This window comes from Chiloscyllium punctatum, chromosome 37, assembly GCF_047496795.1.
Source record: "Chiloscyllium punctatum isolate Juve2018m chromosome 37, sChiPun1.3, whole genome shotgun sequence".
Lineage (NCBI taxonomy): Eukaryota > Metazoa > Chordata > Chondrichthyes > Orectolobiformes > Hemiscylliidae > Chiloscyllium > Chiloscyllium punctatum.
In genome coordinates this window covers 59784667-59811981 of record NC_092775.1, presented here as the reverse complement: position 1 = coordinate 59811981, position 27315 = coordinate 59784667, and the positions used below count along the sequence as shown (strand labels likewise).

Here is a 27315-nt window from a genome sequence, read left to right as displayed (position 1 = left end):
GAAGTTTTTAAATTAATATTCCTTAAACTAACAAATATACGGAGGGTGGTGATGAAGGGTTGTTTTTCAGACTGGAGGCTTGTGACCAGTGGTTTGCCACAATGATTAGTGCCGGGTCCACTGCTTTTTGTCATTTAGACAAATGATTTGGATGACTCCAAAATTGGTGGTGTAGTGGACAGTGGAGAAGGTTATCACAAAGTATAACAGAACCTTGATCAGATGGACCAATGGGCTAAGGAGTGGCAGATGGAGTTTAATTTGGACAAATGTGAGGTGCTGCATTTTGGTAAGCAAGTCCGGGCAGGACTGATTAATTGGTTCTCAGTGGTAGGCCCATGTGGAGTGTTGATGTACAGAGGGACCTAGGAGGTGCAGATGCATAGTTTCTTGAAAGTGCAATCGCAGGTAGACAAGGTGGCGAAGAAGATCTTTGGTTCGCTTCTGTCATTGAATATAGGAGTGGGATGTCATGTTGCAGCTGTATAGGACATTGGTTAGGCCACTGTTAGAATACTGCGTTCAATTCTGGTCTCCCTGCTATAGGAAGGATGTTGTTAAGCTTAAAAGGGTGCATAAAAGATTTCAAGGATGTTGCTGGGGTTGGATGCTTTGAACTATAGGGAGAGGCTGAATAGACTGTTTCCTCTGACAGTCAGAGGAGTATGGATAGGGTGAATAGCCAAGGTCTTTTTCCCAAGATAGAGGAGTCCCTATCGAGAGGGTATAGGTTTAAGGAAGAGGAGAAAGATTTAAAAGGGACCTGGGGGGACAATGGTTTCGCACAGAAGGCAGTGCATGTATGAAACAAACTGCCAGAGCAAGCAGTGGAGGTGGGTACAATCACAACATTTAAAGGGCATCTGGATGGCTCCATGAATAGAAAGGGTTCATAGGGATATGGGCGAAATGCTGAAAAACTGGTGTATATCAGTTTAGGATATCCGGTTGGCACGGATGAGTTAGACCGAAGGGTCTGTTTCTGTGCTGTATAACTCTATGACTCCATATAAAATCCTTCTCCTCTGATTGAGTCCAATGAACCATCTCTGAATTGTTTCCAAAGCAATTGAATCCTTTTAAAGTAAGGAGACAAAAACTGTGCACCGTGCTTCAGATGTGGTCCAACTAAATCCCTAGGAGAAAGTGAGGACTGCAGATGCTGGAGATCGGAGCTGAAAAATCTGTTGCTGGAAAAGGGCAGCAGGTCAGGCAGCATCAAAGGAACAGGAGAATCAACGTTTCGGGCAAAAGCCCTTCTTCAGGAATGAAGAGGGTGTGCCAAGCAGGCTAAGATAAAAGGTAGGGAGGAGGGACTTGGGGGAAGAGCGTTGGGAATACAATAGGTGGAAGGAGGTTAAGGTGAGGGTGATAGGCTAGAGAGGTCGGGAAGAAGATTGCAGGTCAAGAAGGCGGTGCTGAGTCTGAGGGTTGGGACTGAAAAAAGGTGGGGGGAGGGGAAATGAGAAAGCTGGACAAATGTGCATTCATCCCGTGTAGTTGGAGGGTTCCTAGGCGGAAGATGAGGCGCTCTTCCTCCAGGCGTCGTGTTGCCATGGTCTGGCGATGGAGGAGGCCAAGGACCTGCATGTCCTTGGTGGAGTGGGAGGGGGAGTTGAAGTGTTCAGCCACGGGGCGGTTGGGTTGGTTGGTGCAGGTGTCCCAGAGGTTTTCTCTGAAACGTTCCGCAAGTAGGCGGCCTGTCTCCCCAATGTATAGGAGGCCACATCGGGTGCAGCGTTTGCAGTAAATGATGTGTGTGGAAGTGCAGGTGAATTTGTGACAGATATGGAAGGATCCCTTGGGGCCTTGGAGGGAAGTGAGGGGGAGGTGTGGGCGCAAGTTTTGCATTTCTTGCGGTTGCAGGGGAAGGTGCCGGGAGTGGAGGTTGGGTTGGTGGGGGGTGTGGATCTGACGAGGGATTCGCAGAGGGAGTGGTCTTTCCGGAACACTGATAGGGGAGGGGAGGGAAATATATCCTTGGAGGTGGCGGAAATGACGAACGATGATACAATGTATCTGGAGGTTGGTGGTGTGGTAGGTGAGGACTAGTGGGGTTCTGTCCTGGTGGCGATTGGAGGGGTGGGGTTCAAGGGCGGAGGAGTGGGAAGTGGAGGAGATGCGGTGGAGAGCATCGTCAACCACGTCAGAGGGGAAATTGTGGTCTTTGAAGAAGGAGGCCATCTGGGTTGTTCGGTATTGAAATTGGTCCTCCTGGGAGCAGGCGAAGGAATTGGGAATATGGGATGGCGTTTTTACAGGGGGCAGCGTGAGAGGAGGTGTAATCTAGGTAGCTGTGGGAGTCAGTCGGTTTATAGTAAACGTCCGTGTTGAGTTGGTCGTCCGAGATAGAAATGGAGAGGTCTAGGAAGGGGAGGGAGGAGTCTGAGACGGTCCAGGTAAATTTGAGGTCGGGGTGGAAGGTGTTAGTAAAGTGGATAAACTGTTCAACCTCCTCGTGGGAGCACGAGGTAGCGCCGATACAGTCATCGATGTAGCGGAGGAAAAGGTGGGGGCTGGTGCCAGTGTAGCTGCGGAAGATGGACTGTTCCACATATCCAGTGAAGAAGCAGGCATAGCTGGGGCCCATGCGGGTGCCCATGGCTCCTCCTTTGGTTTGGAGGAAGTGGGAGGACTGGAAAGAGAAGTTGTTCAGAGGACCAGTTCAGTCAGTCGAAGGAGGGTGTTAGTGGAAGGGTACTGGTTGGTTCGGCAGGAAAGGAAGAAGCGGAGGGCTTTGAGTCCTTCGTGGTGGGGGATGGAGGTGTGCAGGGACTGGATGTCCATGGTGAAGATAAGGCGTTGGGGGCCGGGGAAGCGTGGGTGGTGTCCCGAGCGTAGGTGGGGAGTTCTTGGACTATGGGGGACAGGACCGTGTCGAGGTATGCAGAGATGAGTTCGGTGGGGCAGGAGCAGGCTGAGACAATGGGTCGGCCGGGGCAGTCAGGTTTGTGGATTTTGGGCAGGAGGTAGAAACGGGCGGTGCAGGGTTGTGGGACTATGAGGTTGGAGGCGGTGGATGGGAGATTCCCTGAGGTGATGAGGTTATGGATGGTCTGGGAGATGATGGTTTGGTGGTGGGAGGCGGGGTCATGGTCAAGGGGGCAGTTGGAGGAGGTGTCCACGAGCTGGCGTTTAGCCTCAGCAATATAAAGTTCGGTGCGCCAAACTACCACCGTGCCTCCCTTGTCTGCCGGTTTGATGGTGAGGTTGGGGTGGAGCAGAGGGAGTGGAGGGCTGCACGTTGTAAGGGTGAGAGGTTGGAGTGGGTGAGAGGGGTGGACAAGTTAAGGCGGTCAATGTCGCGGCGGCAGTTGGCTATGAAGAGATCGTGGGCAGGTAAGAGGCCAGCACGGGGTTTCCAGGTGAATGGGGTGTGTTGGAGGCAGGAGGAGGGGTCGTCAGAGGGTGGGCGGGAGTCCTGGTTGAAGAAGTAGGCGAAAAGGCGGCGGAAGAAATACTCGATGTCTTCCAAACCCCTGGACAGCTGCAATAAAACAACAACACTTTCATTTTCTATTTCTCTTGCAAAGAACACCAACAGTCTACTTGCCTTCCTAATCACTGCCGGTACCTGCATACAAAATCTGAGATTCATGTAACAGGGCACAGCACTCCCTTTGACCAAGAGTTCTGCAATCTCTCATGATATAAATAGTATGCTGCTGTTTGATTCCTCCTATCACATTTCCCCTTTTATACAACATTATTTTTTTTTGCCATGTCACTGAATTTATCAAATCCCTTTGTAAACTGTTTACCTCCTCTTGATAACTTCATTTCCTACCTATCTCAGTATCATTCCCAAATCTAGCTATCATATATTTGGTCTTGTCATCTAAGTAATCGGTATATATTGTAAATGGTTAAGGCTGTGGCATTTGCAGTGTTACATTAGCTATTTTCGAATTTCCTAAGACCCTTCAGAATTTAAGGAATTTTAGAAATTTATAGCCGGTGTCTTTACTATCTCTGCAGCCACTTTTCAGGCCCTAGAATGCAGGCCATCTAGGATGTGTGCACCTTTATGTTTTCTATTTTGCTCATTACCTTTTTCTTGGTTATGATTATTGTTTTAGTTTTCTCCATCGCTTTGCTCCTTGATTCTCAAGTATCTTTGAGAAGTCTTCTATGATGAACATGGCCATGAAATACATGTTCGTTGCCTCTATATACTTACTTAATTTCTATGATTAACTCTCTGTATACTGGATGACTAGCACTCACTCTCATTGCTTTTTGTCTTTTTCAGGTTTTTGTAAACACTTAGTTTTCTATCTGATTTTATTTTAATTTCATATTGGTTTCTCTTAATCTCTAATTTTTTTTGTCAAATTTTGCTCTTTGTTAAATCTGTCCAATTTTCTGACCTGGCACAAATCTTTACAAAGTTGTAGTGTTTCATTTAATGTGTGACTGTCCTTGGCATCTTTTTCAGCCACAGTGATGCATCCCTTTCTCACTGGATAAAATCTTTGCTAAGAGTTATTAAGTATCTCCTTAAATATCTACCATTACGTCTTCATTGTCTTACCTTTCACCTAGTTTCTCAGTTCACGTTAGCTAGCTTTGTCTTCATTACCATTACAATTATCTGTATTTAGGTTTTAAAAAGATTTCCCTGGATTCTCACTTTGCCCCCTTGAATTGAACATGAAATTCTATTATGCCCTGACTGCTGCCACCAAGACATTGAGAGATTATCGAATATCCCTGTCTCTTCTACTTTGAAATGTAGAATAACCTGCACCCTATGTTACAGAATAAGGGCATGAGAAATATGACAGGAGTAGTACAGTTAGCTCTTTGAGCATGCTGCATCACATAGTGAGATTATGGCTATTTGTATAATTCAACACTGTTTTACTGCAGTATCCTCCTATCCATTGATGTGTTTAATATGTAGAAATTTATGAATCTCTGTTTTGAATTTAACAGTCAAGCCTCTGAGTCCTGTGGGATTGGAAATTCCAGATTCATCACCCCTGAGTAAAGACATTCCTCCTCACCTCAGTGCTAAATGACCTGCTCAGGATATGAGGCCGTGTTTCCTTGTTCTTGACAATGTTTCCACTCATCTCCCCACCAAACTGAATTTTAAAAAAACTAGCCTATTAGTCTCTATGTTTGAATGAGATCACCCCTTATTCTTCTATAGTGAATATAAACCAGGTCTGTTTAATCTTTCATTATAGACAATCCTTCTATTCCCAGAATCAACTTGACCTTTTATTGCACTTCTACACATCTTTACTCATAAACTCAAATAACCTTTTGTAATTAAGACAAAATACCTGCCTGCTTAATTGTTTGCAGTGAGAGAAAGTAAATTAATCTAATTGTAAAGGAAAATTCAATGTACCTTACATTGTTCGAAATTGATATAGTTTATTCTGAAGCTAGCATCTTAAATTTAAACAAAGGAAACTATGTGGGTTTGACAGGCAAGTCATCTGTGGAAAATTGAGAAACTATATAAAAAGCTATGACAGTAGACAAACAATGGGTTAGATTTCAAGAAAAGAATAAGTAGTTTACAATGAATATGCATCCCTTTTTGACATCAAAACCTAACAGGCAAAGTTATCTAACCATGGCTAACAAAAAATGTTGAGATTTGTATTAGGTCAAAGAAAGACACATGCAAAGTAGCCATCAAAAGGTGAGTCGCTTGTTGGAAATCAGCAGAAGAATATCAGGAGGCTGATAAAGGGAAAATCGAACATGAAAGTGTACTGACAAGAAAGCTAAAAGCAGACTGTTAATGCTTCTAAAGATATAATACAGATAAATATTAGCAAAGGCAGATGTGGATATATTACAAACAAAAATAGAAGAATTTAGGGTGTAGGTTTGCTCGCTGAGCTGTAGGTTTGATATCCAGACATTTCATTACCTGGCTAGGTAACATCATCAGTGGCGACCTCCGAGTGAAGCAAAGCTGTTGTCTCCTGCTTTCTATTTATATGTTTGTCCTGGATGGGGTTCCTGGGGTTTGTGGTGATGTCATTTTCTGTTCGTTTTCTGAGGGGTTGATAGATCTGTGTGTTTGTTTATGGCGGTGTGGTTGGAGTGCCAGGCCTCTAGGAATTCTCTGGCATGTCTTTGCTTAGCCTGTCCCAGGATAGATGTGTTGTCCCAATCGAATTGGTGGTTTTTTTTCATCTGTGTGTAGGGCTACGCCCTAAACCTCAACCTGAGCTACAAACCTTCACAAACCTTGCAATAGAAGAATTTATTGTGAGGAGTTAAAATGGCTGAGAAACTAAACAATGACTTTGTATTTGTGAAAGAAAACACAGATAAAACCTGCCAGAAATAAGAGATCCAAAAGACTATCAGAAATGGGAAAACTGAAAGAAGTTTGTTTATTAAAAAAAAATGTAGTGCTGAAGAAGTTAAGACTGAAAGTTTGGTAAATCCTCTGGGTGTGCTGATCTATATCCCATATTGAAAGAGGTGGCTGTCCAAATGATGAATGCATAGTAGTCATCTTCCAAAGTGCAGTAGTCTCTAGAACAGTTGCTGCAAATTAGAATCTAGCAAATGTGTTCCCACTGTTTAAGAATGAAGGAAAGAAAGAAATTGGGGAACTAGAAACCTTTTATTATGATAACTTTAATCAGGATAATTCCAGAATTTATTATAAAGGATGTGATGACCAAAAATAATGGTTGAATTTAGGCAGAGTTAACATGTATTTGTGAAAGGGAACTCATATTTGATGACACCTGTTTGAGTTCTTTGTGGGTGTAATTAGCAGAATAAATAAGGGGAAACTTATGAATGTGTGTATTCAGATTTTTGATAAGGTTCTATGCAATATTAATAAACAGAATTAGCATGAGGAATTTGGATAATATGCTGGCATGTTTGGCTATTGATGATTGGACAGAAATCAAAGTAGGAACAAACAAGTCATTCTCAGGTTGGCAGGCTGCTTCTAGTGGTACAGCTCAAGGATCAGTCCTTGGGCCCAAGTATTTGCAATCAACATCATTGATTTGGATCTGGGAATCAAATGTTCAATTGCTAAATTTTCTCATGTCACCAAGCTGGCAGGGGATGGGAGTTTTGAAGTGGTAGCAAAAGAAGTTTCAAGAGGATTTGGAGAGGCTGAGTAAGTACGTTAGAACATGGCATGTAGACTATAATGTACGTAACCTACAAGGCTGTAAACCAAAGGCAGGAGTGTGGGAGTAGCCTCAATTATTACCTTTTGACTGGCTCAGACTAAATGAATAACTTCCTTCTGGGCTATAAATTTTCAGTGTTTCTGTTTGCACCAAACTGGTACGAGTGGAAATACACAAAGGCTGGTGTTAAAACAATTGTGAAATTTGAGGCCTTCGGCAGGGAATAACAAAGATGTTGCGCTGAGAACCCATCGAAGGTAATTGTGTGATACTGAGCATTCATATTACTTGTAGACCAGCTTTATTGGAGCGAATGCCTCTCATACAGAAGGGTGCAGCCAATGGACCAGTGCAAACTGTGGTTAATGGTGAAGAAAAAGAGGAGGGCGGCAGCTTACCAGCACAAGAGCAGCTATCCCAACAGGCCCAGGTACATGGATTGTACTGCGTGTTTTTCAAGTTTTGATGAAATATAGAATCTTCTGAATAGTAGAAGTGTTGCTATGGAGAATGCACCAGTTAATGATGATTGCCATCATAGACCTTGTTTAAATTTTAAACCAGGTGGGTTGATTAAGGCTGGTTAAGGCATTGCCCTGAGAAATGAACCTATTTTGCGGCATTGAAGCAGATGCAGTTCTATATGCTGTAATATGTTTCTGTGAGGAAGAAATGTAAGTAGGGCTCAAGCCATTCAATAATTGTGCAAGCTTAATGCTGAAATAAATTGCATCAAAATCATCCTGTGGCATAATGGCTACCCTTACCAAATTTGACTGCAGGACAGAACCTATTAAGACATGAAAGGAAATTCTGGCATGCACTTATGGATTAAAATGTCAAAAACATGCCATCAAATCAGAAATGTACACATGGATAGGAGGTTAGGCATCCTTTTTCTTGAATTCAATAAAGGTGTTTCCGAGAGCTGCATCTATTGGGATTCCACACTGTACCATCTATTTGGGGATGTATGGTATTATTAAACTGTACTCAACTGTTCAAGTTGCTAAGTTCATTGTCCATGGAAACACCTCTGCCAATCAGTCAGCACTCTTGTCTCACATAATATAAATGTTGGGTTCTGCTCCGTCCCTTAAATTAGTTTTCTTGTGAATTGTCCTGATGAGTGCAAGACAAAAGCTGTCTCCAACAATATTCAAGTTCTGTACCAACAAATGACTATAAGACATTGTATAGAATGTTGTAAAAATACTACCCTTGCCCACAAATAAATAACCTATTAATTACTAATTGCATTCACTAAGCAATCCTCAGTCAATGGTAATATATTGCCCTCATGTTCTAAATCCAAACTTTGTGTAATAACCTTCCAGATAATTAAATTCATGGAGTTCAGTTTTCTACTACTTCTGCGTACTCAAATGTTTGAGGCAGAGCGCAGACTTAAATCTGCATGTAAATAACATGTCTATATTTAAAACAAAATGTGAAACAATACTGAGAAAGCCAACTAATTTTTCTCAGCTAATGATTCTGGACAAAAATCCATATTTGCTGACCAGGTATGTTTTTCATAATTTAAAATTTAAGAATGATTAATCTTCAAATCCAACAGTACATTATCTCCTGAAACTATCTACAATGACTGGATCCAAATTCCATCAAACCTTTGCATTCCCGACCCCCCCCATCAACAGCAACTTGACAAGATGTCCTATAAAAGTAAAAACCCGATTTCACAGGTAGGAAAGAAACAAAATTCACAAATATTTTGCCAAAAGTGTATCAAGGTCAAAAACACTGGTCCCCATTACTGGTCTGATCTCATAAAGTACGATACCATGATAGCAGAGCATGTAACAACCAACTCAGTCAGCCAAAGTTTAAAAAAACAAAGGGGACAGCAGACTATGACAGTGGGGGTGAACTCATATGCAACAAAATTCTTTGTCTGCAGTTACTCAAAGTTTGTGACTACTTGGTAAGTCCACTCATCTTTGGATGGGCTAAATGCATGATGCGATGTTTTAATTCACAAAATGTTGTTTCAGGTTAGCAACTTGCTTGATCTACTCGACGTCAGTAACCCAGCTCCATCAGTGCCTCAAGAAAGCAAAGTACCTCATGCAGGTGGAGAGTTACTAGACCTTCTGGATGGATTAAACCTGCCAGGTGCGTAAGAAGTTTGTGAATTGCTAATGCAATTGATAGCATAGGCGCTTTATTAGTGCATATCTTTTGTTTCCTTCTCTTACTCATATGTTGATGCCAATAACATGGTAACTTGCATTTCTACAGTGTATAAAAGTCCTAGGATTTTTCTGGAAATATTCAAATTCTGTTTTGGGGATGTGGGCACAGGAAACACCTTTTTTTTTTAAATTTTTCATTGACTTGAAGGGCATCAACTACATAGTGCAGATCCCAGGCAAGGGTGGCAAATCCTTCCCAAAAGGATATTGGTGAATAGGTGGGGCTTTTACATAATAAGTCATGTTTAAAAATTAATCTCTTGTGCAACCACTAAACTATTGTAGGGTACAGAAATAATCTCATAATGCAGTCTTGTGAGTGATAGAGGGATGAGAGGTAAGACTCCAGCTGACTACTGTAAAAGGTTAACTCATTGGTGTCTCTGAAGGTATGTCAAAATTGGCCGACTGAGATTGATATACTCAAAATACCCAGAAATAATTTCCCTGGTTAAGAGTTTTGGCCCACCTCACCAGCCAGATCCTGAACTTCTGTCCCAATATCTAGATTTCTCCAGTCAGTTGAGCAGGCAGAAAGGAACAAAATATTATCTTTTATTTCTTAATTCATACTCTCTTCCTTTGTCTGCCCTTGTCTTCTGAAGATCCTGACATCTTGCTGGGATACAGAAGCATATGTTTATGACAGCCCTGACACCTCATCTAAATGACTAATATTTACATTAGGTTGTTTGTTTTGTCAGGCGAAGATTCTGGACTGATATAAGGAGGTGTTTCTTCAGAGTGATTAATGCTAAAATAGTTTTCTAATCTGGTTATGACACACGCATTTTATTTTGAGGATTTAGAGTTTAAGAACTACAGGCTTCAAAAAAATGAATGGACTTGGTAAACCACATGAGCTCTCCTCATTGTAATAGGTACACCTTCATAGTGACTGTCAGCAGTCTCTTTAAGGCTATGATTCCCCCGGAATCAGTCATTTCCTCATAAAGTTGCCAGTGCTATCACAAGATAACTAATTTCTATCCTCAATCACCCAGGTATCTTGCAGCTTGCAGTGTAGCCAGCTAATGACTCTCGCCAAGGATAAAACTAGCCATTTCCTAGTCTTATTCACTCAGCTACTCCCTGTGTAATGCCTTATGAAGCCTGACAAATGTGATATTAATTAGATTGTTTAAATTATACTCAAATGCTTTATTTTAATGACTGTATAAACTGATTTCCTCTCTTTTAACCACTGTTTCCCAAACATGGTTAGTATTCAAAGCTTTTAAAATATATACATATTCTGGGGTCCAAAAGAATTTTAACTGGCTTTGCTGAGTTGCGAAGGAGGCGGAGGAAAATGAAATCCATTCATCCCCCTAATTTCTTTTATTCCAGATCCACAGTCATCGGGTCTATCAGGAGCACAGCCACATTTGGTACTTGATGGTATTGCTGCCCCTAATTCACACAGTACTGTCAACTTAAAACAAGGTAAGCAAGCCCGTGGTGCTGCAGAAAAACACACAGCAGTATGCATAAACATAGTTTGCAAATTATTTGCAGCTGTATTTTGCATAAACTCTGTAGATTTTCAGTTGTTCTGAGACATGAGCATGCGTGAGTAGAGCTGGGATTATCAGTACCTCAAAGTGAAGGTCATTTAAAGAACAAAGAACTGATCAAGTGGATAGGGCAGTGAGTTCAAAAACTGTCCTTGAACAATTGGGCCTCATCAGCCAAATGTTCCGTTTTCCTGTTAGTCATAAGGATCTTGGCTCATCGATTCCCTTTTTGCTTGTAATCTGAATCCATTTCCAGTATCTGGATACTGTGTGCCTGAATGGTGGAGGGTGCTGTTCAGCGAACACTCAAAATCAAAAGCATGGTCTCTTTTATTTTAATCCTCATCACTTAATCTGCTATTTCTTTCTGGATGCCTTTCATTTGTTTAAAAAAACGTAATTTGTGACACTGAACTAGTATTTGGAATTACTAGGGAAGATCAAAGTGGAGCAATTTCTCTTTTGACTGAGGATAATCCTTGATGGGTTTGGTGAATTTGAAGTGGCTTTGTCATTTCCTGACCAAAGGTTGATTGCCTCTGGATTATTTAAGAGTTAAGTTCAAGTCCTGAGCAATCATTGTCCGGGCCAATAATCAACCTTCTCCTTTAGTGTCAGATTTTTCATCAGCAAGTGGACCTTGGAGAATGTAGCACAGGATTTGGATTTAAACAAATGGTTTGTTATAAACCAGCTGAATGGATTGGAGGGTGAAGGCTCTACTGATGGTCAAAACTTATCCCGATAATTCTTGGTCTGTTCTTCTCTTTTCAAGCTATGTTTCATTACTCTACAACGATTTCTTAAAAATGTAAAACAATTTGTCCTGCATCTCTCACTGGTGGCCTCTTGTGCCAGAAAGCTGTCAAGTTGTGTATTTTCAAGGCTGAGATAGATTCTTGATCAGTCGGGGTATCAAGGGTTACAGAGAAAATGCAGGAAAGTGGACCTGAGGAGTGTCAGGTCAGCTGTGGTTCTGTTGAGTGGCAGAGCAGGAGTAGCCTAAGCCTATTCCTATCTTCCATGGTCTGAAGGTTGTGCATTCATGTTGCAGTTCTAAACTTGAGTGTACCTCCTTGTGTGATGTTTAAGTGTAGCATTGCTGAGCATCACGAAGATCAATATTAAACCAAAATCCCATCTGATTTGTTTAGGTGGATGTGAAATTCTCCTGGTGTTCTGGCCAACATTCACCCCACTCCCTGACCTAAAGCATCATTCACCTCCTGCTTATTTGAGATGCTGCATGTAAAAGGGCTGTCACATTGAATAAACAGCAGCTGTGAATGCCTTTTGAAGATGCAATCATGTAATGCAAATCACATTGGGATGACTTGGGAAGTATTCTATTCATGAAATTTACTATTTCTGAAATCTGTTAAAGAATCCTGTTATGTTCCAGATATACCTTCAATCATCGCATATGATCAAAATGGTCTGAAAATAGAATTTTCTTTTGAACGGTCCAAAGCAAATACGAACATGCTGTTTATCACCTTACGAGCATCAAATTCCACTGAGGTGGACATGAGCAACTTTATTTTGCAAGCTGCTGTACCAAAGGTTTGTCTGAACAGTTTCTAGAGCTCTGGAATGAAGATCATTGGCTGGTAACTCGAGTTTTCCATTTTATTTTGTCAGTCAGCTGCTTTGTTCCTACACCAAACTGTAGACAGCCTTGCACTTGTGTATTTCTCCAGTTTGTCTCCTACCTCCCCTGATGCTTTCACTCATCTGAATCATTTTCCTAAACTGAAAATACTGTCTAATGTAAAGTGTTTTTTAAAAAAATTCGGTCATGGGCTATGGGTGTCACTGGCAAGATTTGCATTTATTGCCTATCTGTATTTACCCTGAAGGTGATGGTGAGCAGCTTCCTGTACGTGGTGTAGGAACACTCCTGGAGAGCGTCCCAGGAAAAATTGCGTGATAGTTGCTAATGAGATAAAGTGTACATATGACTTCAAGTTTGAGATGCCCTAGGGACTATTCCCATTATGTCCTATGTCACATTAACCAAAGACGTGGTGAAGGTGTTAGCTTTAACATTTCTTGGTTATGGAGAAAAAAACTAGCCAGGGTTCCTGAAGCTGAGTGCTCACCAGAAATAGTTTTTGGGAGCCTACAGGTTTGGGAAGCGGAAAATCATGACATCACTGAATTTGGCTGGATCAACCCACAGGAAAATAGTTTGCTAACTCAGGGCCATGGGTAAGATAGCAGAAGGTGCTGTGTCCCACTAAGGACCCTAACCAGACAGAAAAAACAAACAAACAAAGGAATTATTGAGACAGGAGAGAAACGAGTGTCTTGGAAAATGAAGAAGTCGTACACTTATCCCTTCCCTGTTTCTTGTAGTCCTTCCAGTTGCAGTTGATGTCTCCCAGTGGCAGCAACATTCCTGCTCGGAATTCTGGAGCTGTGACACAGTTAATGAGAGTTCTCAATACACAAAAGGTATGTCTCTTCCCCATCCACCCTAATTACATATCCCTTTAAATACATCTGTTTTCTCATGCTGCCTCTTTCCTCCTTATCCACTTTGTATGGAAGCCCATTCAATTAAAAAAAAAAGTAAGTTGGGTTGAGATATTTTGAGTAATTGCATCTTTTCTTAGCAAATGGCAATGGACACCCCCACCCCAACCCCAACCCCAATCCCCACCCCCACCCACGTCTCTCTTCACTGGCTGCTGTGAAGCTCTGAACCCCCTCCTCCCCAGGTGTACACCCTCAAGTTTTCTTTCCTCCACCCCTTGCTCCAATAGGTCTGCTCAGTCCCACTGTCTGAGGGCTTATGACCTATTTCGCCTATCAGATAAGGTGGCAATGGGAAAAGACTTTGGAAGCAGAATGTTAACATGCTTATTCTTGTTTAGCCTCATAATGCTGCTTAAGGGTCTTTCCCTGAAATGCTTTAATAAAATTGGGCAATAATTAGCTTCAAATTACCCTGTGAGGCCATGGCAAGTTGTGAGCCCACACAGAGCATTTAACAACAGTTCAATTGAACTTGATACCATTCTCGGCTTCAAGTTTCTTCTGTGAACCTCTGATTTTGTTCAAGACAATCCACACCAGTCATAGGGTGCTGAGGGCATTGTACCTGTTAACCACCAGAACCCAGCAAACCTTAGGTATTTACCTTGGTTAGTGTGCCTCAGGGCTGTGTGTCATTAAATGAATGAGCTGAATGTTAGAATCAGAAGGATTCATCAAACAGTTTAGAAATGCGATGTAGGCATTCTTAACACTGAAATTAATCAAACTGGCTAATGTTAGGGACCTGATTCCTGTTGCCAAAACCCAATGAAAAAGATGCGATTTGCTCTGGAATCTTCCACACAGATTTTGGTTCATAGGTAGAATTGAATCGCCCACTTCCTCTGGCAGTTAAGTACAGTTACAACATTTAAAAGACATTTGGACAGGTTTATGAAAAAGAATCGTTTAGAGAAATATGGGTCATAAGTAGACTAGTGGAACTAATTAAGTTGGGGAACATAGTCAGCGTGGAGTATTTCCGAAGTGTCTGTTTCCAAGCTGTATGACTCTATGACTTTATCTCTCCACCTGCATATGTCTCTCTCTCTCTCTCTCTCTCTCTCTCTCTCTCTCTCTCTCTCTCTCTCTCTCTCTCTCTCTCTCTCTCTCTCTCTCTCTCTCTCTCTCTCTCTCTCTCTCTCTCTCCCCCTTGCTCTCTCTCCCTTGCTCTCTCTCCCTCGCTCTCACCCGGTATGTACACATCAGTTCTCTCCACAATCTAGGTCATAGCAATTTCAAGCCTTTAAATGGACTAACAGTGGGAAAAGATGTGGGATGCACTGCTGTGATGTGCTGCATTCCTATTCATTCAAAAAGTCTTTTCAGAGTAAGATGTGCCTTTTTTCAAACTCAGGGATTGAATTCATTCTTTAAACATGATGCAGTGCTGTATTTTTATCAAGGCATCAAAAAAGGTAAAGCAGGCTCATGATGGTAGTGCTGCATGTTATAGTATCTGTAATGTTCCTGCTTTGTTGGTTAAACTGGTGTAATGTACAGGGGTTGTTGATGCCTTGTGAGTGGAAGAAAGTCAAAGCTCATTCTGCTTCAGTTGAACTTATTTTGTGAACCTGTGCTGTTTGCACTCATTGTCGTTAGTTTTAACCAAATTAGATTAGAATCCCTATAGTATGGAAACAGGCCCTTCGGCCCACAAGTCAGCACCAACCATCCGAAGAGTAACCCACCCAGACCATTCCCCTACCCTGTATTTACCCCTGACTAATGCAGCTAGCACTATGGGCAATTTAGCATGTCTAATCCACCTGACCTGCACATCTTTGGACTGTGGGAGGAAACCAGAGCAGCCGGAGGAAACCCACACAGACCAGGGGAGACGTGCAAACTCCACACAGGCAGTTGCCAGAGGTGGGAATCGAACCCAGGTCCCTGACACTGAAGCAGCAGTGCTAACCATGGAGCCACCATGCCGCCCAATTTTGTTTTATTTTCTATCGTAAGTTTTATTTATTTCTAATAGATCGCCCGTGACATCGCTGACAGAACATACTGTTTTATGGTGGGAACAAAAAATGAGGGGCAGTCAAATTTTTAGATAATCTTTCAATGATAACTGCGCAGCGTACAATGAAACTAAACATATAGAGTAGAATGTCTTGGGTTCACCTTTAACATACTTAAGCTCACCACAGCATCTCTGGCCTAGGGGGGGGAATGAATCAGTAAAGTTCCTTAATCTTAGCTGAAGACAGTGAGGATAGCTGTGATTGAACAGCCCACCTGAGCTTGCTTGAAAACAGTGGCCACTTGTTTATGTTGTGAACGAGCCTCCAAATGAGCAATCGACACCATTCAGACAGGTATTTTTAGGCAGGCTGTTCATTGAGAGTTTCATTGGATATTCAGAGTATTTAGATCTCCATCGTTCAGCGTTGAGTAGATGTAAATCAGTATTGTTTACATAAAGATACAAGAGCTGACTAGTTGAGGCTCAGTGAGTATTCAGTCTGAAGTCTGGCCTAATGATGATAATACCCACTTCAGAAAGTTACAGGTGTCTGAGCAACCACTGTGTCATAACATACACCTTTTATGAAAGCAACGGATAAAAGCTTCGACCAAAGAAATGTCTTACCTTGCACTGAGGTGACCCATTGTCCTGACCTCTGTTATTTTGTACTCATGTGGCCATTCATTTGCTAGACAGTATCCTGGAGTTAGACAGGGGACGAAACGTTTGCAACACAAATTCCCAGCTCGGCGAACAGAACCACAACATTGTTGGCCTTCTAGTGTGTGTCTGTCATCCAAGGGAGAATCTTTGTCAACAAAATCATGATTGGCAATTTCAGTTTGGACTTTCCGAAATGCTGGCTAATAATAGGAGTACAATACTCCAAAACGTGCTGCACCAAATGGAATGTCTTTGGATTACATCTCAATTCAGTTTGTTGGAGAGGAGGGAACTTTGTCTTTTGGGAAGTGGTATATCTAGGTGTGTCAAATTGATCTCAAAGTCTCCCATTTCAATTCTTATTTTCTGCAGTTCTTCTGTTTGAATAATTTCAGAACAATATTACTGTGAGGACAGTGTTGGGATCATCTCCTCCAGTACTTTTCCATAGTTCATGCAAGGTAGTTATCGTTCAACAGTACATTGAAGTTTGACCTAAAGAGCTTTGTTTTTTCCGTTTCTTAAAGCACCCACTGAGGATGAGGCTGAAGTTGATGTATAATCACAGAGAAGCACCGATTGAGGTCATGGCAGACATCAATGAATTTCCACTCCAAGCCTGGGAGTGAGTGAGCATTACAATGGAATACATGGACTAGACTTTACACTGTGGTTGCTGGCCAGAAGCTGCTGCAATGTACAATCATCCCTGTGAATGAAACTGGCATCAGACTGCCTAGTATTGGAGAGGAAATTGAATATTTCCTAATAACTGTGTAAGGATAATACTTCTGTGGTGGATCCATTGCATATGAGATGGAATCTCATATCTTGAATTGTCTGTTACTAATGGATCTGGTTGTAATAAGATGTTACCTTGCTTCGATGAACAAAAGTAATACCTATGTTAGTAGGTAGACAAAAAAAATCATGAAGTTAGAACCCAGCCCATTTGGTTTAGGTCAGAATTCTATTTATTTGAAATATTCAAACAAAGCAAAAGAATTATTAATATTTAGTACTGTGACTCCTCCTACAACTTAACATGGCCATTAATTTAGTTTGAGATTCTGTTGCACTTGTGGGCAGCTGCATTGTAGGTTTCATTAAGGTAGAACAGAAGCTCTGAAAGAGAGAAACGGTCATCTTTACACATTCTAGACACCTCTGTCTTCTCTCCCCCCCCCCCCCCCCCCCCCTCCACCAACAGCCTGGCAGACATCCCAGTGATGGAATATTTTCACTAATATAATGTTGTCATGGGATCCCACTGTGACAGTCCTGCAGTCACAGTCCTGAAGACACGCCATTGTCAACTGAAGAACTGGACAGGCACTGGAAGAAATAGTTTAGTTTGCAGTCCAGATTCTTCTGTTCTTCCTGAAGGAAGTCTTCTTGTCAGTGCATCTTTTAAACCATACACTAAGCTATTAGAAAATGCACCACTTCATTTTCCGAAGAACTGCAGACCTAGTTACAAACTGTTTTGCACTGATCTTAAAAATGAACAAAATTAGATACTGGCTATTCACCAAAATGTAATCATATAAAACAAGAATTCATTTGAGGCTTTAGCCACCAGGTGATGAGCCATTTCACACTTTCAGGGATGGCTATTCAGGGACTTGAGTTCCAGTTGTTTATGCATCTGTATGGAATTTTTTGTTGCCCATTTTATTGATTTTGTTGTAACTTGGTACAGTTCTCACATTTTTGTATTTTCTTTGCTCACTGTTTCCAGAAAAGGTGCAAATCTGTAACATTTTGCTCACCAGAAAATTCATTCCATTAACACACCACCATTTTGTTTAAACTTGAATGTTTTCCCTTACTGAAGGATATTGCAACAGCTTTCCAAAACAATTGATTATTTTCCATGCAAACTGTTGACCACTTCATGAGTAACTTTCTCGTGATTTAATCTAAACTCTAAACTCAGCTTGCAGCCTGTATTTGCAATATTTATTATGCTGCCTTCACCTTAAAGAAGGTGATTAGTTAGTTATCTAACTACAGTTTGTGTTGCTGTGAAAACAAAATTCTGTTGATGTTTAAGAAAAAAATCTTCCTATTGCTGCCTAACTGGTCAAAGGCAGATTGTATGGATGGGGAGTGCTAACTTGAAATAATTTGTCATTGCTATTATTTCATTTGCTGCCACCCAAGTCTGTCATCTTTTAGCCACAGTATGCATAATTTGCCCTAAGTTCTCAATAGATTTCATGCAGCTCCAGGTACGGAAAGAGCAGCAAGATTTGTGTTCCAAATTCGCAGGCGGAAAGTCCTGCCAGGGTTGGAGATACGAAGGATTACTACCATAAGCTTTTATATACCCAATCCCCAGTGGTGGTTTGAAATGTCCACCAGTATGTATTTGGTGGTTGGTGTATGTTTGTAAGGTTCTATTATGTTACTGATGGGTTATTCTGCTAATGTCAGTCTGTAATCTGTCCGTATTGCTGCTAAAGCGGTTTTGTAGTCATGCAATGAAAAGGAGATGGACAACTTCTGCTGGAGTGAACCGCCGCCACAGCAACACAGTAGAATGCATAGATTTCAAACCAAACAACAGTAGTCATAAATGCCATGCTGGTGGTCACTTTTCTGTCTCTACTGCAACTCTATGGCATATACTATTTTCCAGGTTCCAACCAAAAAGGAAGGAGACCAGAAAAATGCTCTGATATGCTGACTCTGCATTACTCAAGAGTTCTGCATATCTCTTGAGGTGCATGAATCTTGTGGATCATGTTGCTTAAATGTTGATGTGTTCAGAAATGATCCAAGCTATCCCCAGGCCCAAACTGCAATACAATTGACAAAGGGTCCTCTCACTAATACACTGAGTTCACTGGAAAACTTTTCTTCAGCACTACGATTTGCTGTGGGGGAACAAAGTCATGTTTACAGTTTAATTTTCTTTACATATTGGAAGTGTTCAAATGAGCTTTTTTGTTTACTTTGTTCTGTGAATGTTGTACAAAAGAGTGGTGCAGACCTAAATGTAGATCATAAACTTTGTATGCAATAATAAACTACAAATTAACCATGATGGTTTCTTGTACATCTGGAGAATTGAGATGAAAGGTTATTAGGAAATATTCATGACACTTTTCAATCATTCCCGTTAAAGCTACTGTTCATAGAGTACAGGCAAACTTTGCAAGGCTAAATGCTATGAGGCTAAGTCTAATAAGCAAAGGACTCTGTGCAGCACTGAACCTAGCACATGATATAAATTGATTTCAACAAAATTAATTGGGAGATTCTTTGACTACGTGGTAGAATTTTAGCTGATATGTGTGTCTGTGCACATAGTATAATTCTGCTTCAAGTGTGACTGTGTTTGTCTCTGCAATGTAATTCTTCCCAGTTTTGAATGTGAATTTAGTTTCCTATTGATGTGTTGCACTGATGAGGTGCAGTAGCAATGATATCCATTGAGGTACTTATGGATGATAGATACTAAAACATCATCAATTTTTTTTCGCAGTAACAATACATTTTATGGCACTGAATAAAAGCTATTTTGAAAGGAAATCATATTTCTTTTTTTTAATATTTCCCCCTATATTCACCTCTACATTCCTGTTTAAGTAACAGTTCCATGGCTGTAGAACTTCCAAACCCCTTATTGTACTTGAGAAGATTATGGTAAGTTGTCTTCTCAAACCACTGCAGTCACTGCCGCTGTTAGGTAGTTCCAGGACTTTGATTCATTAACATTGTAGGAATGGTGATATGATTCCAAGTCAAGATGGTATACAACTTGGAGAGAGACTTACAGTACTCCAGCCTGTGGCCTTCTATTTGGTAAAGGTTGCAAGTTTGGAAGCTGCTGATGAGTTGCTGAACTGGCCGTGTGATTTTACATACTGATATGTACTGTTACCACTGTCAATTATGGCAGGATTGAACACTTCTGGTGGCCGGCCTGCTGATATTATGAGCTGTCTTGCCTTGAATTGTTATCGGAACTGCACTCATTCAAGCAGGTCAGATTCCTGACTTGATACCTAAATGATGGAGAGTCAGTAGATGACTTATTCTAACCTCTTTTTTTACAGTATTTAGGTGGCCTGGTATAGTTAACTTTCTGGTCAGTTAACCTCCAGGCTATTGATGGGAAACTCACTCACTGTAATGCTGACAGAAGTAAACAGGAGGAAATGGATAAATTTTCTCTCGTTGGAGACAGTCATTGACTAGTGCTTGTGTGGCACAAACGTTACTTAACACTCATCAGCCAGCATCATTTAACTAGGTCCTAACACATCCAGGCACGGACTGCTTTAGTTTCTGAGTATAATACTAAGCACTACTCAACTTCTGATTTTATAACAAGTAGTGTTCATTCCAGATTTCCGTTGACTTATCTTTGATCCTTCATTTAGTCAAATGCTGCCTTCATGTTGAATGCAGTCACTCTTGCCTTGACTGAGATCCAGTTCTTTTGTCTATGTTTTAACCAAAACTGAAAGAGCTCTGGAGACAAACTTCACTTGTAGAATCCACAATGAATTGAATTGGCAGAGAACTGACATCTCTGATGCTGAGAATCCAAGGAGGCCAAACTGGATCATCCGCTCAGCAATTCTGGCTAAAAATTGAGAGCACTTTGCCTTTGCACTGACTTATTGTGCTTTCTCACCATTGAGGATGAAAGTATTTTCAGAACTTCCTCTTCCATTGAATTTTTTAACTGTCTATGATCATTTGCAGCTGGATGTGATACGACTGCAGAACTTGGATCTGGTCCCTTGGTTTGTAGAATTGTTTCATCCTGCCTGTTGGATGCTGCTACAACTACTTGGCATGAAAGTAGTCCAGCATTGTAGCTTCACCAAATATTCCTGTCCTAGTCTTTATTGTACTAAGATTAATTCCCTGCCTAAATGGTAACGGTAGTCTGAGGCCCATGTTGGATGGTAAGATTACAGATTGTGGTTGAAAATATTTCTACTTCCTTGTTTAATGAATAAAGCTTGACCTTCAATGGAATTTACAACACAATAAGTAAATATACCTGTATTGTAGGAAATGTTCTCAACTAAAATGTGCCTCGTACCAAATCAAATAGTACCACTGTAGGCATCCCTGTGGGTCATCAGTTTAATTTAAGGCAGTGTTTTTCGATATGTGAAACTTGCACAGTATATCTGAGATATACATATAAAGCCAAGTTAAGTACTCTGAAATGGCTGAATAAGCCAAGTGAAATTGACATGAAAAAATTTGAAGTGTAAAACTTTTTAGAAATCACAGCTCAGAAACAGGCCATTTAACCTTATTGGGTGGTCTTTGTATTCCATTCAAGTGTCTTAGTCTTCATCAAATCTTATTTGTGTATCCTTCTGTTATACTCCTTTCTCCCTTGTGCTCATATACCTGCTGCTTAAAATGTATTTAAGCCATTCACCTCAATTTGTCCTATTAATAGCAGGAATGAATGAAACTATCGGACCAGTATGTGATCATATAGAACATAAGGCAAGATATGGGAACAGAATTAGGCCATTTGGCCCATTGAGTCTGCTCTGCCATTCGATCATGACTAATAGGTTTCTCAACTCTATTCTCTTGCCTTCTCCCTATTACCCTTGATCCCCTTACTAATAAAGAATAATGAATCAAGAATCAGTTAAAAAAGAGGCAATGGACATAAAAGGTGGTATAGATGACAGCAGTGGAAAAGCCAAATTCTTTTAAAGATTTTTGCAATGTTTAAGTATGAAGAGTAGTTTCAGAGATGTTAAAAGGTGAAATAATATCACCGAAGTAATTTGAGTACACTTTGTGGTAGTCACTGAAGAGATAGGGTATTCACATTGAATTCCTTAAAACTGGTCCAGAACATCTGTTAACTCATTCCTTAGTACATCAGTTTAGAAACCTTCATTCTCAACTACACCTTAAGATTTCTCCTGTCCCTCCTTTGCGGTATTTGAGAAAGATCAAAAACTTCCAGCTCCAGTCTGTTGTGTTGCTGCCTATTACCAACTTCCGTCCCTTGTGCTCCATGCTATCCCCAAAACCACTGGCCATACTGCTATTTTTCTCTACTTTTTCAAGTCTCTTTAAACCCTACCCCTTTTACTAACTTCACCAACCATCTCTCCTCATGTCCGTGCCCCAGTTCCTCTCACAACATCTTAAGTTGTTTGCAAATATCTTTTTAAGGCACTAAATATAAAAGTTGCTTCCAGAGAGAAAAACGAACTGTAGAAATAATATTTTAATGAAAATGTACAAAAACAGGATTGATCATAAAAATGGTTCTATCAGCATCACCTCTTCAAACATAATGTGATACCACTCACCAGAATAAAAAATGCTTAGAAGAAATACAAAACAATTCTGAATTTTACAACTGAAAACATTGTACAGTAAGACTGATGGGTTCTATAAAAAACCTAAATCAAGCACATTCTTTTAATTTGTCCAAGTTGTATTGCCAGAATCAGCAGCCTTCTCAGGTGGCATTTTGGTTCAATGTTAGCTGCCTTGTTAAGTTCGAGCCTCCGTCCAGAGATTTGAACAAATATCCAGGATATTTATGATGGGATTTATAAACCAAACTCCCATGTCACTTTGAAGAACAGTAGAAATATTTTCCAGTGTCCTGGCCAACATTTATCCCAACTTAAAATTTATTGTCTGACCATTAATCTCTTGTTTTATGAGATCTTGCTGTGTGCAAATCAACAGTCTAATTCCTTGCATCACAGCAGTGACTACACAGGAGCAATTTTTTGATTGGCTGGGCAATGCAATGGAATACCCTGATGTTGTGAAAAGTGTTAGATAAATGCAAGCCTTTCTTTTAATTGTCTATGTCCTTTGAAATATCTTTTAAATTCTAGTGGTTTCTGGTAGGATACAGCCTGCAGTTGCTAAATGCTTCCTTCTACTTTGCCTAAATGGCTGTTCTGCAAGTGGGGGTCCAGTCAGTGATTATCATCAGAGTATAACAGTCCTATCTCTTTCCTAGCCCTGAACCACTGAGATCTGGGAGCTCCTTGGTTCCTATACCTTCTATCACATTTTGAAGTCAGGAAACTAAAGATCCCCTATATAGTTTGTGTTACAACACATTTGGAAGGGCTCTGTCCCCACAAGTCCTGGCTTTAAAAGAGAAGAGGAAGTTCTCTTCATCACTGAAGTCAAGATTCTTTTTAAGACCAATAACACCCCTATGAATTGGGGGTAAATTGTATATCGTGCATTATATACCAATATTGCATTAAATGTGACAATATGAAAAGTAATATTCTGTAAACATCAAAATCCCTGTGCAGCGTAAATGGTTTTGCTTCAACAATGAATTCTGGAAGTATTGACAATGATGACTGGGCTAAGAGAGTTGCATTTGTATCAGTATGGATGTTATTGATAAGATAGAATTCTGGTAGAGGGCTCACGCTATGAAGATTTGAATTTACATTAGTGACCCTTAATACACTTGCTCTCTATAACCTACCTGGGCTTCCAATCCCTAATACATTGCCCTTAATTTTAAAGTTTTCATCTGGTTTTTTCAGTGATCTTGCCTTTCCCAGCACCTTCACCGCTACAAACTTGCTGCTCTACTTCAATTCTGGCTCTTTGCACATTCTCATTTTCTTCATTCCTGTTGGTGGCTTGAGCTGCTTAGATCCAAAACACAAATTCCCTCCTAAACCTCTCTATCTCTCCACCATCTCTTAAAACATTTCTAAAACCTCTTCGATCAAGTTTTCAGTTTGCTGAATTAATATTGCCTTACGTGATTTGGTGTCAAATGTTGATTTATAATTGCTTCTATGAAGTAAATTGGTATGCCTTATTATAATAAAGGTGTTGTATAAATGCTAATTGCTGTTAACATATGGTCCTTGGAGGTGAGGAGGCTACTGAGTTCCATAGTACACTGAAACATCTTTTACTGCCTGTCACATATCTGAGATCTAACACAGATGACTCACTGGGCTGTAAGGCAAAGGCAGCAGGTACATGGGAACGCCATCTCTTTCAAGTTGCCCTGGAATTATATTGTCATCCTTCACGGTCAACCTGTCCCAGTCCCTCTAACAGCACTATGAATCTACCAATACCAGATAGACTGCAGTGGTTCAAGATTTTTGTTTGTTCATTCGTGGGATGTGGGTGTCATTGGCTAGTCAACTTCATTGCTGTGAGTCTGTAGTCACATATAGGCCAGACCAGGTAGGGATGGCAGTTTCTTTGCCTAAAGGATATTACTGAACCAGGTGAGATTTTCTGACAACATGGATTTATGGTCATCATTAGACTCTTAATTTCAGATTCTTATTGAATTCAAATTCCACCATGAGGATACTGGTCTAGCCAAAATTGTTCATGTCCTTTTTTTAAAGCATAGCATCTAACAGCATCAGTCAAGATTAGAGTGGTGCTGGAAATGCGGAGGCATAATCTTGGTTGGGCCTTGTGTTGGTCCCGGTGGTGGTCTGAGAGAGTGTGGCTCTTAGTTGAGGCATTGCTGACTGTAGAGGTTAGGTAGAGATGCATGGCTGAGAGTGTGATGGCATTCCTGATGAAGGGCTCTTGCCCAAAACATCGATTTTCCTGTTCCTTGGATGCTACCTGATCTGCTGTGCATTTTCAGCACCACTCTAATCTTGACTCTTCTCTCCAGTCCTCACTTTCAACTAACTAACAGCATTTAACCTAATCCTACACCGTTTACTTCAGTTAAAAAGTCCACAAAATTGTGTAAGTCAGAATTCTAGCAGGGAAGTGATGAAAGCTGGGTATTCTTGGCAGAATTCATGTTGGATCAGGTGTATAAAGAAAAGAAACAGTAACACTCAAGACAAAAGATAAAATTGAAAATTAAAATTGAACATTAGCACTTGCAAAGGTGTCACATGTTCTGCTCATTACCCAGATTTTTTTTTGTGATTTGACTGGGACTGCTTTCCCCTCCCATCTGAATCTAAATGAGTAAGAATTTTGTTTTTATTGATATTATGTAAGATTGAATCCAGTATTTAGTCTTGGGAAATGACTGTTTTGTAAACATCTATTTTAACTGGGATACCATCAAATGCAGGTATATGATGTCAAGTACTAAACTCAGGCTTGTCTTCCTCATGCATGGGAGAAATTGGACATGTTCCACTGGGAGCAAAATATTCTGTGCAATGAATGGACAAGTGATAAATTGTAAACCAACAATGGATGAAACTTGTCTTGAGTGATACTACAAAGCAAGTGAATCAATTATAAATCATGTTACACTCTGCTGAATTTGCAGTTGCCCATTGTGTTCCACCACCCAGATAAATTCAATTGTGATGAGATAGTCAGTCCCCCTTTAAGCAGAGACTCTGCTTAAAGCTGTTACACATGGTGTATCATGGGGGCACAAGCACCCTCACTATGGTTCATGATCATCAACGAGACCATCTCTACCTCCCAAGAACCTGTGGTTTTTGTAGTGAAGAGACAAACATTCACCTCATATTGTGTTATTCTGCACCCTATGACAAATCTATTTTCTTTTCAGGGAGGGAAAATTAACCATTCTCAATGTACCACGGTGTTGCAAAGAATAAAATAAGAAGCTGATGTCTGCACCGTTTCTAAGTTTGCTCCTTCCCTACCTTCTAAAGGGTGTTGGGACATAGACATCCTGATTTTGTTTTATCAGGGTTTCTCAGCATTACTGTCACTGGGACTCTCCCTCCTAAGTTACAAAAAACAATCACTGACCCTTATAGTCATTGGCTGTATAAAAATTAGTTATTTAACAAAAACATTTCTTTGCCTGCAACTTGAATATTATCCTCAATCTTTCCACTTTGTGCTGAGATTTTCTCCTTTCTCCAGGCACACCTCACCTATCATTTTTCTTTTAAACTGTAAAGTTCTTGTACCTTAAGCAACTTTTTTTTTAAGAATCCACATACAATACATGTACAATTCTAACTTCTCCCTGGTGCTACAGACAGGTCAAGAGGATTGAGCAATAACAGAGACTGGACATAATGCATTAACAAACTAGGGATACAGAATTTCTGCCAAATGATGTGACACAGAATTGTGTCATTGGGCAAATGAGGTGAAGCTTCAAGTCTTGCTTTCTCTGACAATGATTCTTACTGAAATTTGTATCCTTGCACCTTCTGCAATAACCCTCCACATGCCTGCAAACACCTACATGCCAACTTTTCCTTTATCCTTCCACACTTCAGCCAAAGCTTGGTCAAACCTTAGCACAGATTTGTTCCTACTGGACTGCATTTTCTGCCTAAACAGGCATTTCAGCTGCCACTTGTCTTTCTTTAAATGATTTTTTTTTTTAAAAAGGAAATGGGCAGAGCCAGCCTGTGGTAGTGAGCTTCTTACAACACATGGATTGCAGTGGTTTATGTACATCCTTGACACCCTTAGGAAGGGAGGTCCAAATGTTTGACCCAATGACACTGAAGGAATAGTCACATATTTTCAAGAATGAATGGGGAGTGACCAGAGGGGAACCTGAAGCTGGCATTTTCATGTATTTCCTGCTGCTGTAATCATAGAAGAAAGTGGTTGTGGGTTTGGAAGGTACAGAAGAGCATTAGTTAATTTCTGCAGTGCATCTTATAGATGGTGGACAGTGCTGAACATTGTGTAATCATCAGCAAATATCCTTAGTCCTGACCTTGTGATGCAGGGAGGGTCATTCATGAAGCAGCTAAACACGATTGGGCTGAGGACTCGACCCTGAGGAACCCCTGCAAAGATGTCCAGGAGCTGAGATGACTGACTGCCAACAACTACAACCATCTTCATTTGTTCAACGTATGACTAACCAGATGGGTTTTCCCTCAATTCACACTCTCCAGATTTGCTAGGGAAACTTCATGCTACATACTAAAATGCAGCCTTCCACCTCAACTCTAGTTGCTTTTGTACTCACATCAATGCTTTTTTTGCATTTTGCCAGTTATTTTTGTCTTGCCTCTTGAAGCCAGGGAGAGGAATCAGAAATCCACCTATATCTTTTATACTACTTTATGGCTCTAAAAGCAATTCCCTGGTATAACAAAATTTCTCTGGTGAAAACACAGGTTGCAGTTTAGTTAGTGAATTTAACTTTAGTTTTAAACACTGTTAAAGCTACTTCTTTTCACCTAGGTTATAATGAACTCTAAAACAGTTCAAACTAAGACATTTTTGGTGCAGAAAGAGTGGAAAGGTGGGGTTAAAGAATCTGAATTCTGATGTGGCAAGTTTATGATGAACCAGATTCATTCCTC

At 40.6% G+C, this 27315-nt stretch overlaps 1 protein-coding gene across 2 annotated transcripts in view; it reads left to right on the top strand.

Moving 5' to 3' along the window:
* LOC140463152 (AP-1 complex subunit gamma-1-like) overlaps positions 1 to 19100 on the top strand; it is a 135123-nt gene extending 116023 nt beyond the window's left edge. For both annotated transcript variants that reach the window (XM_072556919.1, XM_072556918.1), the window contains exons 18-23: positions 7431 to 7566; positions 9152 to 9272; positions 10703 to 10798; positions 12272 to 12432; positions 13228 to 13326; positions 16576 to 19100. In XM_072556919.1, the coding sequence (XP_072413020.1) occupies positions 7431 to 7566; positions 9152 to 9272; positions 10703 to 10798; positions 12272 to 12432; positions 13228 to 13326; positions 16576 to 16677 (715 nt within the window). In that variant the 3' untranslated portion in view covers positions 16678 to 19100. The remainder of the gene's footprint in view (positions 1 to 7430; positions 7567 to 9151; positions 9273 to 10702; positions 10799 to 12271; positions 12433 to 13227; positions 13327 to 16575) is intronic.
* The last annotated feature ends 8215 nt before the right edge of the window (positions 19101 to 27315 follow it).